Source organism: Lynx canadensis, chromosome C2, assembly GCF_007474595.2.
Source record: "Lynx canadensis isolate LIC74 chromosome C2, mLynCan4.pri.v2, whole genome shotgun sequence".
NCBI classification, from domain to species: Eukaryota; Metazoa; Chordata; class Mammalia; order Carnivora; family Felidae; genus Lynx; species Lynx canadensis.
This window is the reverse complement of record NC_044311.2, coordinates 153,392,533-153,410,204: the sequence shown is the minus strand read 5'-3', so window position 1 is coordinate 153,410,204 and position 17,672 is coordinate 153,392,533. Positions and strand designations below refer to the sequence as shown.

The following is a 17,672-nucleotide window of genomic DNA, read 5'->3' as shown; positions in this document are numbered from 1 at the left end:
TGTATCCCTTCCCGAGCCACAGGAGCTCCTGGTTCTGTTTCCATGGAAACTTCTTGCCTTCCAAGAACTATATCAGAATATGTGAGGAGGAAGAGGGCTTGACTGAGGGACATCCATTTCCCAGATCCCACATGGGTTGTTGACCAGCCTGGGATCTTCACAGGCTATTGGCCAGAAACTTACATTCCTCATGGTCCTCTCCAGCCACCTGTATGTCCTAGTGACATGATGGAAGGCTTCCATGGAACAAGTGATCAGACACACACACACACACACACACACACACACACACACACACAAACACACACAGGTGCTCCAGTGCCCAAGATGAAAGCTGCAGTCTAATCTGAGTGATTTGCCACCACTTCTGCCAGATTCTATAGTTCATGCAGACCAAAGAGTCTGGCAAAATGTGGGAGAGGCTATACAATGGTTTGCAAACCAGGATTCGAGGACCACTGGGAATCACCTTGGGGGACAGTCAATACCGCTGATTTTTTTTTCTAATTAATATTCTAGACCTCATCCAATTTTTCATGATGACATAGCCTATTTTCTTATATTTTTAAACTTATTTTTTACTATCACTGTCAGCAGGAAATCAAAGTTTACTTACCATTTTCCTTCTTTCTAATTACCTGGAAGTCTTGTTAGGTAAAACATAACATCTATGTGCATGACCAGACAGGAATAAAAAAAAAAAAAAAGGAAGAAATTTCTGCCTATATCTATGTGAATTGGAGGAAAATACTGTTTTTAATAAATTTGGTTAATATTCACACTTGTCATGCAAAATAAATCAACTTTCTTCCTATGTCACTTGAAACAAGTTCAGAGTGAATAGAATATGAATCCTAAATGTTTTCTGTCTTTACCCTGACACATTTAATCACGTTAGGAGACCCTGGCAAAGCTTCCAGAAAGAGGAAATGTTGCCATTCTTGTTAAAGTTTAACATCAAATAAAGCCCACTGTAGCTTGGAAACACGGATTTGATTAATGGTTATAATCAAAGTAACTTCATTATGTAAGCATAATAAGCCAGCCAAGAAGATATTTTAGTGTGTGCTAAGAACTTATTAATTCCTGGCTGGAGAAATCATTTTCTTTATGGGGATTAGAGCTGCCCAGTAGGTAGCCTTACTTGCTAAAACTTTTATGAACAATAAGTATTTGGACAGGAGGAATTTTTGATTCAGCAGCAGTGATAATAGGCACTTTGTGCTTCTGCGGGGCCTTTCTGCCGACACACTCAGTGGGTTCCACTAACATAATCTCATTAATCCTGATCACAGCCTCAGGAGGCTGGAGGTCTCATTGTTCTTACAGATGAGGAAATGGAGAAGAAGCTAAGAGGCAGAGACCCCAAATGGAGAAAAAGCCACTCGGCCTTTGAATGAAGCAGACACAGGATCGCAAACCATTTTCTCTAGCAAAACGCTATAGACATTTTCAAGAATAATACTTTGTACACCAATGATCATAGAAGCATTATTCACAATGGCTGAAAGGTGAAAGTAACACAAGAATCTGTGGATGGTTGGATGGATGGATGGATGGATGGATGGACGGACGGATGGATGGACAAAATGTGGCGTATAGACACGATAGAATGTTACTCAGGCTATAAGAGGGAGGATTTTCTGACATGCGCTACAGCATGGATGAACCATGATTACATTATGCTAACAGATTAGCCAGTCACAGAGGGACAAATACTGCAAGATTCCTCTTGTACGAGGCCCCTAAAGAGGTCAAATCCACAAAAATGGGAAGTAGAATGATGGGTGCCAGGGGCTTGGAGGGAGGAAATAGAAGTTAGTGTTTACTGGGGACACGCTTTCAGTTTGGGAAGATGAAAACGTTCTGGAGATGGATGGTGGGGATTGTTGTATGACCCTGTGAGTGTGCCTAACGTCACTGACCTATACAATTAAGAGTGGTTAAGATGGTAAATTTGATGATAGGTGTGCTGGGGAGAACATGTGTTTGCTGTGCTTGGGAAATGTGACTGTGGGTTCATTGAAGGCCCCAGGTGATGCTACGACAGGAACCATAATTACAATGAAAGATAATGTCGATAGGTTTTACTGTATTAGAAAGGAGACTAACCACTCAGGCCTTGCCCTGTATGCACACATGGCAACAGAGAAACAGGAGGTCAGTGGCTCCCTGTTCCCTCTTTAAGACTGTGGTTGGTCATCTCCAAGTCTTGCCCAAGAGACCACCTCCTCCCAACTTCTTTGCCCCCTTCAGGTGACTAGGTGACAGGAGTGGCTGCCTAGGAAGCTGAGTATTTATCAGCTTCCAGGGCCAGCGTCCTGGGCAGGTGACCAGTGCAGTGGCATGAACCCCTGAGCTCTCAAGAGCCCTGTGCTTGGGGTTTCATGTTCTTCAGCTGCCATCTTGAAATTCTTAATAACTTTAAATTTGTGTTTGTAAGTAAAGTCCAATGGAAGAGTGGAGCTTGAACTCCCCAGTTCACTTGAGCCTCAGCCCAGGTATCATCCTCCTCCCACGGCCACCTGTCTCTCCTTTCTCTGTCTCCCTGAGCCGGCCCCAGGCTCTCTACCCAGCAATCCCTGAGGTCCTACCCACATGGGGACCTTAGTGTGTGTTGGAAGAGAAAGGTCAGGCTCCCCACAGCATCTCCTTGCTCTCCCTGCCTATAAGTGGCAACACCAGGAGCTTTCAGAAGGTGACTCAAAATACCATTGGGGCCACCCACTCAAGACCTGGGTATGGCTGACATTCTGGTGGAAAGGGGACCCTGGCAGCCAGTGTGGTGTGCACATATGCAGGCCACCTCCCAGGCCTGTCCTCATGCCTGGAAGGGCTGCAACTTGCCCAGCCCCAAGTCCAGGGGAACATAACATTAAACAGAAAATATAAACCCTCATGATACGTGGTGGGGGGGAGAATGAGAGAGAGAGAGAGAGACTGCAGAATAAAGAAAAAGCCTTATATTTTAGGGGGGAAAAGTTAGAGAGGGAGGGAGCCAAACCATAAGAGACTCTTAAAAACTGAGAACAATCTGAGGGTTGATGGAGGGTGGGAGGGAGGGGAGAGGAAGTGATGGGTATTGAAGAGGGCACTTATTGGGATGAGCACTGGGTGTTGTATGGAAACCAATTTGACAATAAATTTCATATTAAAAAAAATAATAAAGTGAGGTACACCCCCCCCAAAAGAACTTTAACGGCACCTTTTTCCTGCTTTTTGAACAAGGGCCCCACATTTCCATTTTGCTCTGGGTCCTACAAATCACATAGCCAGTCCTACCAAGCAGTCTCAAATATGCAGTGGGCTTACAGAAGGCATGTTATTTTGCATCTGAGGAATTGGAGCTATCAAAGATGTCATAGGGAGTCTCCCCTGAGTGGACCCAGCCCCGGGGTCAAGGGGCTTCCAAGGATGCCCTGGCTACCCCATGCCCTGTAGTCAGAGGTGGGCCAGCCTCTGGTCCAAAGAGGCTTTGCACTTGGATTCAGGAGATCTAGGGTCTCCTTCTAGATTTTCTACTTACCTCCTAGTTGCATGGCTCTAGGCTTTCCCTTCCCTGATCCTATTTTGGTTCATGTAAATGGAATTAAGAATTCTCTGCTCTACTGAGAACATGGGTGTTGCTGTGAGATCATGTTTGTGAAAATGGTCACGCAACTGAAAGAGTGAGAGGCATGGATGAATTATGAATTTCATGTGGCTTGGCTTAGACCCGCTTAGATTCTCCAGGCCCTGGAAGAAGAAAGGAAGAACCAGGAGGGAAAAGACAAAGCAGGGAGGGGAGGGGAGGGAAAACTGTTCATGTTAGAGATTAACATGACTACTAGATGAAGCAGACCTTTGGATTAAGGGTAAGTAGAGGCACAAAGAGAACGTGTTCCAGTTTAGCCAGTCATAAATCTTCTTGTTCTCTGTTTCCTTGCTTATAAATAAAGGCAAAGGGGAGAAGAGGCCAGATATTAAATGAATCCTTGCATTCACTTGGGCTCTATTCTTTATTTTTCCCCACTTCAAAATAGGTATTTGGTGTCTGGTTCTCTTGGATCATCTGCATGGACATCTGTTAATATAAATTTAAATCCAATGAATGTGCTAAAAATGTTATTTCTGCATCTCTCACACATCTTTATAGCATAATTTAGAATCTACTTACAGTGGAACTTATAAATAGGTCTTGGGCCATTTCTATGACCAGAATGTCTATCCCGTCCGGTTGCTATATGGGTTAAATACATGCAGGGCATGTGAAAAAGTTCTAGCACAGATGTAAGTCAGCACTCATGCAAGTTAGCAATGATGATGGTGATGATGATGGAATTATGAGAGAAAGAGAAGAAGGGTAGAAAAATAAGGAAGGAGGGGAGGGGGATAAGGGGACAAAATGGAAAGGAAAGGGACAGGGACAGTGGAGGAGAATTAGGGCTGTCACAGACCCCTGGTCACCCTGTAGAGTTGTTGCAACGCAGGCTGTATGTGAGAAACCCTTGGAGAGCTTCAAATAAACCCATTCCGGGGCCCTGCCCCCAGAGACTCTGACTCCATTGGCCTGGGGTAGGGCCTGGGCACTAGTCTATTTTAAAAACTACTCAGGTTGATTCCAGCTTCTGAGGTGTTGCCCAGGTTGACAGCATCTGGTCCCAGGCAGCCCTCCTAGGAGTCACGCGAGAAAAAAGAGGCTCAGGACAGTCAGTGGTCTTGCCCACTCATAGCATGTCCCGGACAGTATGAGGCTGGAGCCCAGGCACCTTGCTCCGAGTCCCCTTCACACCTCTTCCTCCGATATGACACATGTGAGAGTGGCACCAGACCTCAAGTCACATCTGCAGAGTCCAGAGTGAGGCACGTGCCGTCCGTCTCCCCCCAGGGCAGCAGATTCCAGGAAGAAGGCTGCCATCTCAGTGCCTTCGCCATCTTCCAGATGCTCACTGAGTCATGCTTTCACCAGGTCTATTTTAAAATAAAATAATGAAAATTCTGTATTCAGTAAAGTTTGATTGGCTGATGAGAGAACACTGAAATAAATTTAGATTCAAGTCTGCGCATGAAATATTCATTGTGGAATCCAGGCAGTGGGTATATGGCTGTTCAACTTTCTGTATGTTTGATTTTTTTTCCCAGACAAATGTTGAGGTGGGGGCAGGGGGAGGTGGGTGATGTTAAAAAAAATGTACTTGAAGAAGTAGGTTTAAAATATGTGTTCATGTCTCACAACATCTGCCTCCCTGGTCCTCCCAAGCATAAACCCTTGTGTCCCTGACTCTGTTTTCCAGTTTGGGCTTTGTTGCTTCATCCTTGGACCATACCCTCTTCTGCCACCTCTGTTCTGACAGAGTGGAGGCACTGAGGGGGACCCCCAGGAGACAGGGCTTGTCTGCTCCAACAGAGGGAGTCCTGGGCACCCAGAAAGATCGGCCACTTTCTATGTTGGGATGATTATTGACGATGGTAATGATGGGGCTAGAGTAGACTTCGTTTAAGTCAGATCCTGGTTGACTCCTCTCCTGAAACTTTGACACCCACTTCTCTATTCCGGGCTCGTCTTTCCTTCTCTGTAAAATGAAGGGATTGAACCAGACGACCATGACAGGCAGGTTGTCTAGTTAGAGATTATCTAGGCTTCTCGGTATTTCATTTTGTTCCTTTTTCAGTGCTAGTTTCAGCAGAGCTGGGGAGGGAGGAAAAAAGACAAAAATGTATTAGAATTGGTTCTGTGCCGTTAAAAAAGGAGAGTAATGTTTAGAACTCGTCTTGAATATCAGCAGCTTATTAATATAACTGTCCCCTCTTCTGTATCCCTGAGTTGAAAAAGCAACATATGTGTGGACTCTTTGCTGAATTACATGTCAGCACACAGTGATGAGCTGTTCACATCGGTAGGGTTTACTCTTATGAATAAGATTAGTTACTGTTCTCAGGTGAACTCACCGCCTCCTCAGTGCCCCCTGTATTATGGGAACAGTCCTTAAAGTCATCAATATAGTGACACACTCCCCTGTGCAGTTTTGTGGTCTGTATTAAAGAGGAAAAACTGTTGTAGGTGGAGGGAAGGAAGAGAGTCCTGATTTCTAGGGTTTGCCAATGCCTGTGGTGTAAATTCTCCCACTGTTCACACTTCAGGCTACCTAGCTCACGTCCCACGAGTGTGAGTTGGGCTTCAGTGCACACAACTTTTCCCGACCAGTGTCAGAGGCCCCACCGGACACCTGCATCTTTATGCTGCAAGCAAGTAGGTCAGATGATGCCCCCTTGTGCCATAAGAACACAGATTTCCTGAACAGGGAGGTGCTATTAGATGGTATCGTAGTGTATGATGGAGATCTACAAGCCAACATATCACAATGTAAAAATGGCACCTTCCGTAGTGGGTAACTTGGCAGGAAAAGCGCACAGCACACACTCTCTGAACAAAGCTTTCCTGGTCTGGCTTTCCTTTGCCCTTGCTAGCAGGGTTTGCCCACAGCCTCTGCGTGATACCAATCCCTGTTAAATTACCCCATCCATTTGTTACGCTTCAGAAATCCTTGCAAAAAGCACTGCTCTGCTGATATGTTGTCATCTCTCAGCACCCATGACTGTGACAGGTGAAAAGGTCATCCCTTCAAACATTAGCATTGCAAGGAGCCATGGTAATGATCCTTTTTTTAAAAAAAAAATCCTTTTGACCATTTCTTTAAAAGGCTGAAAATATGTGGGTGGACCAGGGAAACATGAGCTGGTCATAACATTTGTGACTCAATACAGAGTTTATTCACCAGAGCTAAATACCTATTTTGGTGGGGCAGTTTTCCAAAGGGCAAATGTGAGTAGAAAGAGAGCATCTTTGGAAGAGGAAGACGGGCAAACCATTAAGAAGCCAGAGGCAGGTGGTTTTGTCAAGGCATCGCTCCCATGTGGAATGCAATTAAACCTCTCCTTACTAGGAAAAGGAAAGAACAGAAAACAACTTCTCAAAGCGATGCTGTGTTTTTCATGGGGAGCAGTAACATGTTCTTCCATGGGTTTTTATTTTTAAGGAATAGGAAATTACATTCTGGGTGAACAGCAAGCTTCACCGAGCATTTGCTTCCCTGCATAGCAGCTCATGAGGTAAGACAGAAACCCTTATTTCAGAACTGGTTCACTCTCCAAAGAAGGAGAAGAAGGAGAAGGAGAAATGATAAAACGCCCCGATCCAGGGAATAAAATGCCATATCCCCATGGGAACTCTCTCTGTTTTCCTCGTCTGGCATTTTACAAACTTTTTTTCCTACCCAGCAGGGAGCCCTCTCCGTTGCAGCCTTTACACACCCCTGACACTGTGAGGCACTAATATGTACTCGTTTCTAGAACCCAGCTCTGCCACCAAAATTTCTCCATCCTGTGCTCCACTCAGGGGTCTGCGGGAATCAGACTCCTGACTGGAGGGACCGGGGGGTCATGTCTCAAAGCTAAATTATATGTGAGTTTCAGTTTCTGATTCATACTCCCCAGCTTGGAGAGGAAAACGGAGAAGTCAGTATATTCTTCTTCTTGGACCTACAACGGATTTATTCACAGTTTTTTTTTCAAGGTCACTTTTGTGGCCCTGGAATCTTTAATTACCATGAATTCGAACTTGGCACTTGTGAGAAAAAAAATCTTGGTTAATGGATTTGAGTCCAAACTGAAAATGTCTTTGCTAAAAGATGTGCCCCAAGTCCTGAGCAGACCACAGACCCCAAACAAAAGTCCACATCCATTCCTCATCTGAAGACATCACAAGTCCCTGCCATCAGACACATGGGGATGCCATCAGTATATGCTTATCTAGCACTGACCCTGCTGCGGGCTGGCCTCTTTAATCCTCTCAACGATCATTGTCTCCCTGGGACAAAGAACAAAACTGAGTGAGGCACAGTGTAGTTAAGTGACTATCTGGGGCCACTCAGGAAACAAGTGGCACACCTAGGATTCACACTTGGGCAACGACCGTGTTATATAGGCTGATGGTAACCCATCCTATAACCATGAGTTTGCAACTGAGGATCACTTTGGAAACTATACATGCTGCACATTGTATCTTTCTCTGCAAAGCCATCCAATAGAAATTGTTTTTTGGGGTGGTGCCTGGGTAGATCTCTCGGTTGACAGACTCTTGATTTCAGTTCAAGTCTTGATCCCAGGGGCGTGGGATTGATCCCTGCATCAGGCTCTGCGCTGAGCATGCAGTCTTCTTAAGATTCTCTCCCTCTCCCTCTCTCTCTCTCTCTCTCTCTCTCTCTCTCTCTCTCTGTCTGTCTCCCCCGCCCCTCTCCCCTACTCGTTCATTCTTCTCTCTAAAAAATTTTTAAAAAAGAAATTGTTTTTTTCGGTATAGAACATCTGCCATATCATCCTAAAGAGTCAAGACCCATGATTAAGGTCAGCTCAAAACAATTCTTAATCTCCTATTATAGAAAAGCCCCAAATAATAATAAATAAACATAATAGTTTGCTTTTTTCTCATATAAATGTTTTCTGGAGTTAGGCGGGCCAGCTTGGGCATGACAGCTTCATGGTGTCAGCAAGGACCCAGGCTCCCATCTCCCGAGTCATCTCAAGGTCCAAGATGGGAGCTGGAACTCCAGGTATCAGACCCTGATGTCAGGCTGGCACAGGAGGAAACAGAGAAAGCCTAAAGGGAGCTCAACTCCTAGGACACCTGGATGCATCATTGCCTTGAGCTGGCAACACCCAACTACAAGAAGAACTTGGAAATACATTCTTTTATTAGGGTATATTTTTAATAATGTCTCTTGGTAAAAACTGGGGAAAGAGGAACCTGGGCTTCCAGAGGTAACTAGAAATTTCTGCTTGGTGAACAGTCCATACCTACTGTCACAGTTTAAGAGGGCCCCCCAAAATAATACCCCTGAGTTCAGAATCAAGCAAGAGATAGACACAGAAGTAGAGTGGTTGGATACTAGCTTTCTGGAAGATGTGTGTTTGCAGATGCTACATTCTAGAATTAGGGAGACTTACCCCAATCTCTGCCCAGGCTGGAGATGCACACACCTCTCACTCAGGCACATCTTCTTTCACTACAGGAAGTTTGTAGATCGGAACACGTGCCCTCTGCCAACAGATATCTGGAAGGAACTGGGTCACACTTGTCAGTTCCTCCCCAACCCTCAAGTCAGGTTAGTCATTGCCCCTCCATTCGGGGGAGGGGTTAGAAGTGTTGCTTTCATACAAGGTCCCCCCGACACGGAAGAATTTCCCCCAACAGCCACCTGCCCATTTTGACAGCTGGTATTATTTTTTCTGTTCTGCAAATTTTTCTGCATACATCCAACAGTACACTAGGAAACATTTAACCACCAGATCTCCAAAAAAAAATGTACAAATAATAATAAAATAGGCCATATCAGCCTCATCAATTCCATTGAGCCAACTCCTTCTCATAAAATACGTTAGCTGCCTTTCTGTGAACCCTTGTGTCTGTAGCTACCACATGGCTGTTCCTACTGAACAGTGTTGTTCCGAGGCAAAGGTTTCTTGGTGCTTTTATTTGTAGTAACAAGGAAGACGGAAGTAAAACAGGAAGACGTATTGGGGAATGTCATTCATTTGTCAATGGTGCGAGGGAACTGTTTGCTGAATCAGATGCATCAGACTTCTTTGCTGAACCTTGCATCCTGGAAGGATGGTTTCGCAATACTTGGCACTATGTAAAATGTAATAGCTTCAGACATTTAATCTTTGCCATTAACTTTTTCTCCATCCCTTTTTTAAATCCAGACAATCCACAAAACAATAAACCGAGCCTGATGGTGTAGCACCTATAAGAGCGGACAGGCACTGACTCATTAACTCCTAAGTCCCACCCTCTGTGGTTCTATACAAATCCACTGGTGTCTGCTTGAGATGCCAAACAAGCCCATCCAGGGCCCCAAATCCCTGCAGCCCTGGGCGTTGCTGCCGAGGTCTCCACCTGGCGTTGGATTTAAAATGCAGAAGCCACCAATCAACATTACACACGTCCCCACCAGTACACCTTGGCTCACTCCCTCACCCCAGACGCCCCCATTGTTCAACATCTGTTACATGAGGTCCACGATGTTTGTCACAGACCTAGTGGATGCAAAGCCACCAAGTGACCCTTTGCTTTAACCCCCAGATAAATCCACACATCAACATACATCCAAGTGAGAGCAAATATGTTGTTATCTACGTGTCTTTTTTAGCAACAAGTTGACAATTATGGGTTAGACATAACAGAGACTGTCTTGATCTCGGATATTTGAATCATTTTTCCTGTTTCTATCCACATTTTTTGCCCTCAGTTTTATCCAGTGAGTCTTACAATAGGCAACCAATTCCTGTCTTTAAAAGATCGTGTGGTTGTTGGAGCAAAGGAAAGCCTCTTGGGAGATTCTCAAATAATTTGGCTCCTTAGAACATTTTTTTTTAAATTGAAAACTCAACTGCATTTCACATGTCTAAGTAATTTGATAACATACACAAATACGGAGTTTACCATGATCGCAGAAAGGAATTTTTCACAGTGGCAAAGACCCTGACTTAATGCATTAATGAGCATGCCTGAATACATCCTACGTAGCCAGCACCCCACCGCTGAGGACATTTGCCAAGGGTCGACGTTCTACTGACACTTCCAGTATTCAACAGGTGCCCCTGATTCTTTCTCCAAATCTCTTGGGGGAAAGTGGTTGCTACCACCTTCCTTCCTGGCCTATTTTCAAGGGAAGACATCGAGGGATGCTTATAGAGAGATAATGAGTTCATCCCACGCCTTTGCATGAATAAAATGTCCACATAACTTATTTCTCCTACCCTCTTGGACACTTAAAATGTTTTGATTAACCATTTTGTAAAGGAATCTTCTCGAATACTTAAAATAGTCCTATCTCTTATTAAGCAAACCACACCAGGCCAGTGAACATTTTCTCAATGGTTGAGGGTTATCATTTGGAAACCCATGATGATGGATAATGGTCTTCTTGGTATGGGGGCATGTTGAGCACAGGGTGCAGGGAAGAGAGACATCGTGTTTGCAAGACCCACGTGGACCTGGTCACCATGATCTCGGGATTTGTGTCATTCCGCCATCATCTCTCATGTCAGCTCTTGGGCAGTTCCGCTTTTCTTTCTGGTTCTACCCGGGGAATAGCCAGCTTCTGCCTTCAGGGAGGGTGTTAATCTGCTGTAGGCAGGAAAGTAATTGAACTATACTCATCTGTCCTGCCCATGAACATGAAGAGACTTGGAAAGAGCATCCAGTTTCTCCTACTGCTAACATGTTTGCATTTTATAGATATTTTAGGGCTATTTGGGCGTTCTTAGACACAATTTATGATTGCTTCCTTTTCCCCATAAATATATTTCCTGTGGTTGGGGTTTTCTGAAACGATGCCACTCTAAACGAAATCCTTACTCTGTGCTTAAAGGGAAAGTGATAAGGAGACATATGGGAAGAGCCTCACAGGCTGGTCTGGCCTCTCTCCATAACTGTGTTCCAGAAAGTGGTCCCCTGCACCATAATGAGCTTGCATCACAGTGCACTGGGCAGGGTGGGATCACACACAAGGCTCCATGCAAGAAAGCGGATGTCCCCCGCACTGCCCCAGGCGCAAATATTCAGTGCACCTGTCCACTTCCCCCTTGGTCAGGGTGGGAGTTTTCCCTTTCAGCTGCCCTTCTACACACCAGATGTCCAAGTTCCATGCCTCCTGTCCTGTGCAGAGGTTTTCTGTAGCCTTCAAACCCTTGACAAAGGATGGTGCAAAGTTGCAGGCAGGAGTATCAAATAAGAGGGAGTGGTCCACTCTACTGCCTGCTCCCCCTAGGGCTTCCCCCTTGGAGGATGCCCTTGGAGAGGGACACCGTGTCTCCCTTTGGCCCCTCCAAATGGTATGCACATTCAGCCCTCTGTCTGGGTAGGGCCCCTCAGTTGGTGACTATCTGGACCAGCGAATGGGGCTGGTGAACTCCCAGGGCTTTAGTCCCTTCCCCTCAGTGGGGTGAGGAATTGGAATATGTTGAGAAGGTCCCCATCTGTTGTCCCAGGATCACAGCTCAGTGGAGCCTTCTCATGCTGCTCACAGGCCCTGATCTCAGAGAAGGAGGGGTTCCATCCCCTGTGTTTGCCTCATTCTCCCAGATGGCATGGGTCAGCCTCTCCTGGAACCCTCCTCACCACCCCCACCTCTGCGGTGGCAGCACTGGGTTGGCGCTGGGCTTTCTACAGCTGGGCTTTCTACAGCTGGAGCTCACCTATAGCTTTACCCTGCTTTTATGGTTCAAGGGAAACATTCCCCCCATTTCCTCTTCTGTGCTCCGTCTTCTGACACAGAGATTGTAAAAATGGTGAAGCCACTTGGGATGACAATGTGGCCGTTCGTCAGAACGTGAAACGTAGAATTTCCGTGTGACACAGCGGTTTCTCTAGTAGAGATCTACCTGGGAAAAGTGAACCGATAGGTCTAAGCAAGAACCTTCATGCAAATCTTGGTAGCAGCATTATTCATAATATCCCAAAAGTGGAAACAATTCCAATGTGCGTCAACTGTGAATGAATAAACGAAATGTGTTAATCCTGTGCAATGCAGTATTATTCAGCAACAAAAAACAAGAAGCTCTGATAAGGGCGCCTGGGTGACTCAGTTGGTTAAGCGTCCGACTTCGGCTCAGGTCACAGTCTCACGGTTCGTGGGTTCGAGCCCCACATCAGGCTCTGTGCTGACAGCTTAGAGCCTGGAGCTTGCTTTGGATTCTGTGTCTCCCTCTCTCTCTGCCCCTCCCTGTCTCACACTCTATCTCTCTCTCTCAAAGATAAATAAATATTTTTTAAATATATAAAAAAAATTAAAAAAAAAAGAGAAAACGCTGATACATGCTACACTATGGCTGAACCTGGAAAACATTCTCAGTGGGGGGAAAAAAGGCAAAAATTAGACACAAAAGAATACCTACTATGGGATCCCATTTGTAGGAAATGTCCAGAAAAGGCAAATCTAGAAGGACAGAATATTGATTACTGTTTGCCTGGGATGGGGAGTAGGAAAGGACTATAAATGGACAGGGGAATCCTTTTGGGATAATGTAAATGCTCTAAACATTGATATGGTTGGGGCGCCTGGGTTGCTCAGTCAGCTAAGCATCTGACTCTTGATTTGGGCTCAGGTCACAATCTCACAGTTCATGAGATAGAGCCCCACATCAGGCTCTGTGCTGTCAGCTTGGGATTCTCTTCTCCCTCTCTCTCTGCCATCCTCTGCTCTCTCTCTCTCTCTCCCTGTCTCTCTCAAAAATAAACTTACTAATTTTAGTAAGTAAGTTTTTTTCCTTTAAAAAAAATAAAACCAAATTTGATGTGGTGGTAACTATACAACTGTATGTACTTCTGTTGGGTTGTAATAGTGTGTGTGTGTGTGTGTATGTGTGTGTGTGTGTGTGTGTGTGTGTGTGTTGGATAATACAAATATACGTGTATGAGCCCCCCCCCCAAAAAAACTCATGCCTACATGAACCTCAGAATGTGAATTCATGTGGAAATAAGGTCTTTGCAGATATAATTAGTTAAGATGAAGTCATACTGCGTGAGGGTGGGTCCTAAATCCAATGACTGGTATCCTTATAAGAAATCCACATGAAGACCCGGGGAAACCCTTAAGGAAGAACATGACGTGAGTGTGGGCAGAGATGGGAGAGTTGTGGCCACAAGCCAAGGATCGTGGGGGCCAGCGGAAGCTGGAAGAGGCAGGGAATGATTCTTCCCTAGAAGTTCGGAGGGAGCATGGCCCTGCCTTCACCTTGATTTTGGACTGGCCTCTAGAACTGTGAGAGAACAGATTTCTGTTGTTGGAAGCCACCCAGCTCGTGGTGATTTGTTTCAGCTCTCCTAGAAAACTACTACAATGGACAAACCCTTTCCCCTGTGCACTTAGGTGAATATTATGGCATGTAAAAAGCTGTTGGTAAAGATTAAATTTTTTTCTTGAAGCGGCTAGAGGAAGTGAGTGATCGGGACTGAAGGCTGGGGCCCATGCGCCAGTCTGGCTTTCCCTCAGTTGTGCTGGAAGGGGGATCTCACCACCAGCGAGGATAAAACGCAGGGCCCACGGTGTTTCTTCCCTTCAGTTAGTCTGTCCACTCCACGCCTCCTAATCTCTGCCACACACCTGCTGACTGTAGAGAAACTTCAAAGTGTGGGTTCTCCTGCGGGCGTCCAGGCTACGGAGCCGGTAGGTTTCTTACTCGTTGTGGTATGTCTCAACCCACTCTGGTACACTGTGGGGAAGACGGGACCCAGCACGGGCCAGGAGAGAGCCAATGGGCATGGATGGAGTGTGCCTCCCACTGGGGTGTATTTGTGTTTCTTTCGCTAGGATCTTCGGGCCCACGGCCCAAGTAGGAACACCAGCGTATTGCCCCTTTAGCATGAATTTAACCCCAAACCCACATAGAGGCAGACCAGCTGTGGGTTTTCAGGGGAGGCTTTTTTTTTCTCTTCATCCATAACACAAGCCAAGGCTGTTTGCTTTTCCCTTCCCCCCGTGTGGGTCTGGTTGTCCTTGTTGCAGGTCCTCTCTCTGAAGGTGGGGCCCTTTGAGCAGCCTGGTTTGAAGGTCCCACTTTCAGCTCCCTGCCTCCAACATCATAATACCTCTGGCCTTTCAACAGCCACTTCTGCTTCAGGCCCCTGGGATTTCTCTCACTTTCTTAGAAGCCGCGTGCGCATTTAAAAGGATGCTTGTTTTGTGCCGCCCTGCATCTCTAAGTGGTGTATGGAGTGGGAGCAGAGTCCTATGTCACCCAGCACATGGCCAAGAATGGAGGTCTTTAGATGAATTTTGAGGTGGGAGACAGAGAACTTGAGAAGTTGCACAAAGAGAGGTTTCTGTTTTCTTGGTGCGCTGGGGATGAGATGGCCTGCCATAGGTTACGGGAGAAGGGTGGGTCTGGGGTCTCCAGGTGACGGTGACAGTTTGTAACAACGGTGGGTATATCTAGAAGTCACTTCGAGGATGGGTCAGCAGCGATCAGGGCCCCAGCCTAAGTTGCTCGATAAGGTTTCAGAGTTCCACAGTTGAAAATCAGAGTTAGAAACTGTCATTTGCTACTGGAAGCCCCCTCTCCCATCTATTCAGCAAGTAAAATTGTTTTCCTATGTGTCCTCGGGGACACAGGCTATATTCCGTGACCGACGTGTGCCCTCGGTGGGCTGGGAAGAAAGCAGCGCCCCCTGAATATGAAATCCCATGGCAACTTCTGAATGAATGAGCTTAGGGCTCATTTCATCAGGTTTCACTTTTCTGCCACCTTGCCCCTTTTCTGTTCATGATTCGTGCTCAGCGGTTTCTTGAATACATTTTATTTCAAAGAAATACCTCTTATTTAAAAATGTTTATTTATTTATTTTGAGAGAAAGAAAGCACAATGTGGGTGGGGAGGGGCAGAGAGAGAGAGAGAGAGAGAGAGAGAAAATTCCGAGGAGGCTCCACACTGTCAGTGCAGAGCCTGACGCAGGGCTTGAACTGACAAAACCGTGAGATCGTGAGCTGAGCCAAAACCAAGAGTTGGACACTTAACCGACTGAGCCCCCCCAGACGCCCCTCAAGGAAACACCCCTTTAAGCCAGATTTAGCTGATTAGCTAATTTAGCCAGATTTAGCTGATTTAGCTTGAGGTGGGAAGTCAAGAATCCTGCTTTGCCAAATAAGTCGTGTCCTTCTTGGATTTTCAGTTCCTGCGATGATAACGTCCTATCCAAATACGACCCTAGCCACTCAGGGTCAAAAGAAGGAAATGAGCTGTGCAGCCCATGGCGAGAAGCCCATCATCGTCCGCTGGGAGAAGGAGGACCGTATCATTAACCCCGAGATGGCCCGTTACCTTGTGTCCACCAAGGAGGTGGGAGAGGAAGTGATCTCAACGCTGCAGGTAAAACGCGTCAAACACAGCAGATCAGCATCTAACTTTGTCGGCAGAATAATCCTGTCCTTTCACCTAAGCGGGGGCATGCGGGTGATGAACAGCAGATAATCTTCCAGGACTACCATTTCTTCCCCACTTCCTAAGCAAGATTCCTGAGCAGCCTGCAAAAACAGTGCTTTACTTTAAATGTTATTAAGAATAAAATTACAACGAGCATGGCAGGGAACCCAAGGGTAGTAAAAACCAAAAAAAAAAAAAAAAAAAAAAAAAAAAGGTAGGAATCGAGTCTCTTAATGATAATTAATCCCAGAAAAATGGCATCTTATGCTGTGCACATGTTTTAACATGCTGTAAAAAGAAACAAATTGGATGGGCTTTCTAAGGAAAAGTGGTTTGCTTTTCTTGGACAAATCCAACAGAAAAGCTTCTGTCTTTCACATAGGATCACAAAAACTAGAAAAAAAGTATTGTAGTCTCTTAGATTTTTTTTAGTACTAGTGGTAGTTAACTGAGTGGTGTTTTTAGTGGCGGGGGGGGGTGGGGTGAATGATGCTATAGCCCACACAGAGAAAAAAAAAAAAGCCCTGTGTTTGAAACACTGATATTGATTCACTCACAGGTCCAATCCTGGAGTCCTTCTAGAGAGAACTCTAATGAGGGTCCTGTAGGACCAAGCATTTACTGCAGGATTTATATATCTGCATCTTTAGGCACTCTGGATACGCTAAGCACACACCATACATCAACCTGACCATGGCATCCTACATAAATTACACATCCAATTTAATGAGCACCAGCTGACACTGATAACGTACGTCGAACCTATCCATCTACACCGTTACAACTGCACTGAAATAATTTGCTCTCGGGGGTGTGTGTGCACGTGTGCGGGTGTGCTGGGGACCGGAAGGGTAGGAATGGAGAGATTTTTATCATCAAAAGTCCTTTTAGTTGCTCTTGCTCCATACTACTGGATAAGATGGATTTCTTTCTGCTTTACACATAGATTTTGCCAACTGTTAGAGAAGATTCTGGCTTCTTCTCCTGTCATGCTATCAATTCTTATGGGGAGGACCGTGGAATAATTCAGCTCACAGTGCAAGGTAGGAAGGAGACCAAATTGGGGGAAAACACGGCTTTTAGGACAGTAAGTGAGGGGGTTTTGGGATGGTGGTGGGGTGGTCTGGAGCTGATGGCCAAGAAAGAATCCTTGAAGGCATCTTTGGTGCAAAAAGGTGATTTTATTAAAGCACGGGGACAGAACCCACGGACAGGAAGAGCTGCACTGGGGTCGTGAGGGGTAGCTCGTTCTCTACCCTCAGGTTGGGAGGGGGTCCAGGATAGAGTAAGTCTCTAAGGTATTTTGGAAGCAAGGTTTCCAGCACCTTGAGGGGCTAGCTGTTGCTAAGGAAACACCATTTATTACCATTTAATAAAACCTCAGTCACGAGCCCCTTCAGATCTATATCAGGGGCCAGAAGCTTGGAGTAGGGTCACCAGCGTATATCTTGGGGGAGTTGAGATAAAGGAAGCAGACTTACAGGGTCCTCGAGGTTGGGACAATGTTAAGGCAAGATTCCCTTTTGTCCCCAGCAAAGTGTCATCCTTGAGGCAGCTGAGCTCCTAGAGGGAAGGCACTCTGCTGGTCTCAAGGACTTTTCAATGGGCTGTAGGCAGTAGGGAACTTAATTTTTCATTTGCCTTAGTTTCCCCACATCACCATGGCACGCACTTCAACCCCTTTCCTTTGTTCTTGGGCCGCCAGGACTGTC

At 45.7% G+C, this 17,672-nt stretch overlaps 1 protein-coding gene across 1 annotated transcript in view; it reads left to right on the top strand.

The window, feature by feature from the left end:
- DSCAM (DS cell adhesion molecule) overlaps window positions 1–17,672 on the top strand; it is a 279,020-nt gene that overhangs the window by 147,093 nt on the left and 114,255 nt on the right. Inside the window, exons 8-9 of the mRNA XM_032594599.1 lie at window positions 15,710–15,906; window positions 16,907–17,003. Of these exons, the coding sequence (XP_032450490.1) occupies window positions 15,710–15,906; window positions 16,907–17,003 (294 nt within the window). The remainder of the gene's footprint in view (window positions 1–15,709; window positions 15,907–16,906; window positions 17,004–17,672) is intronic.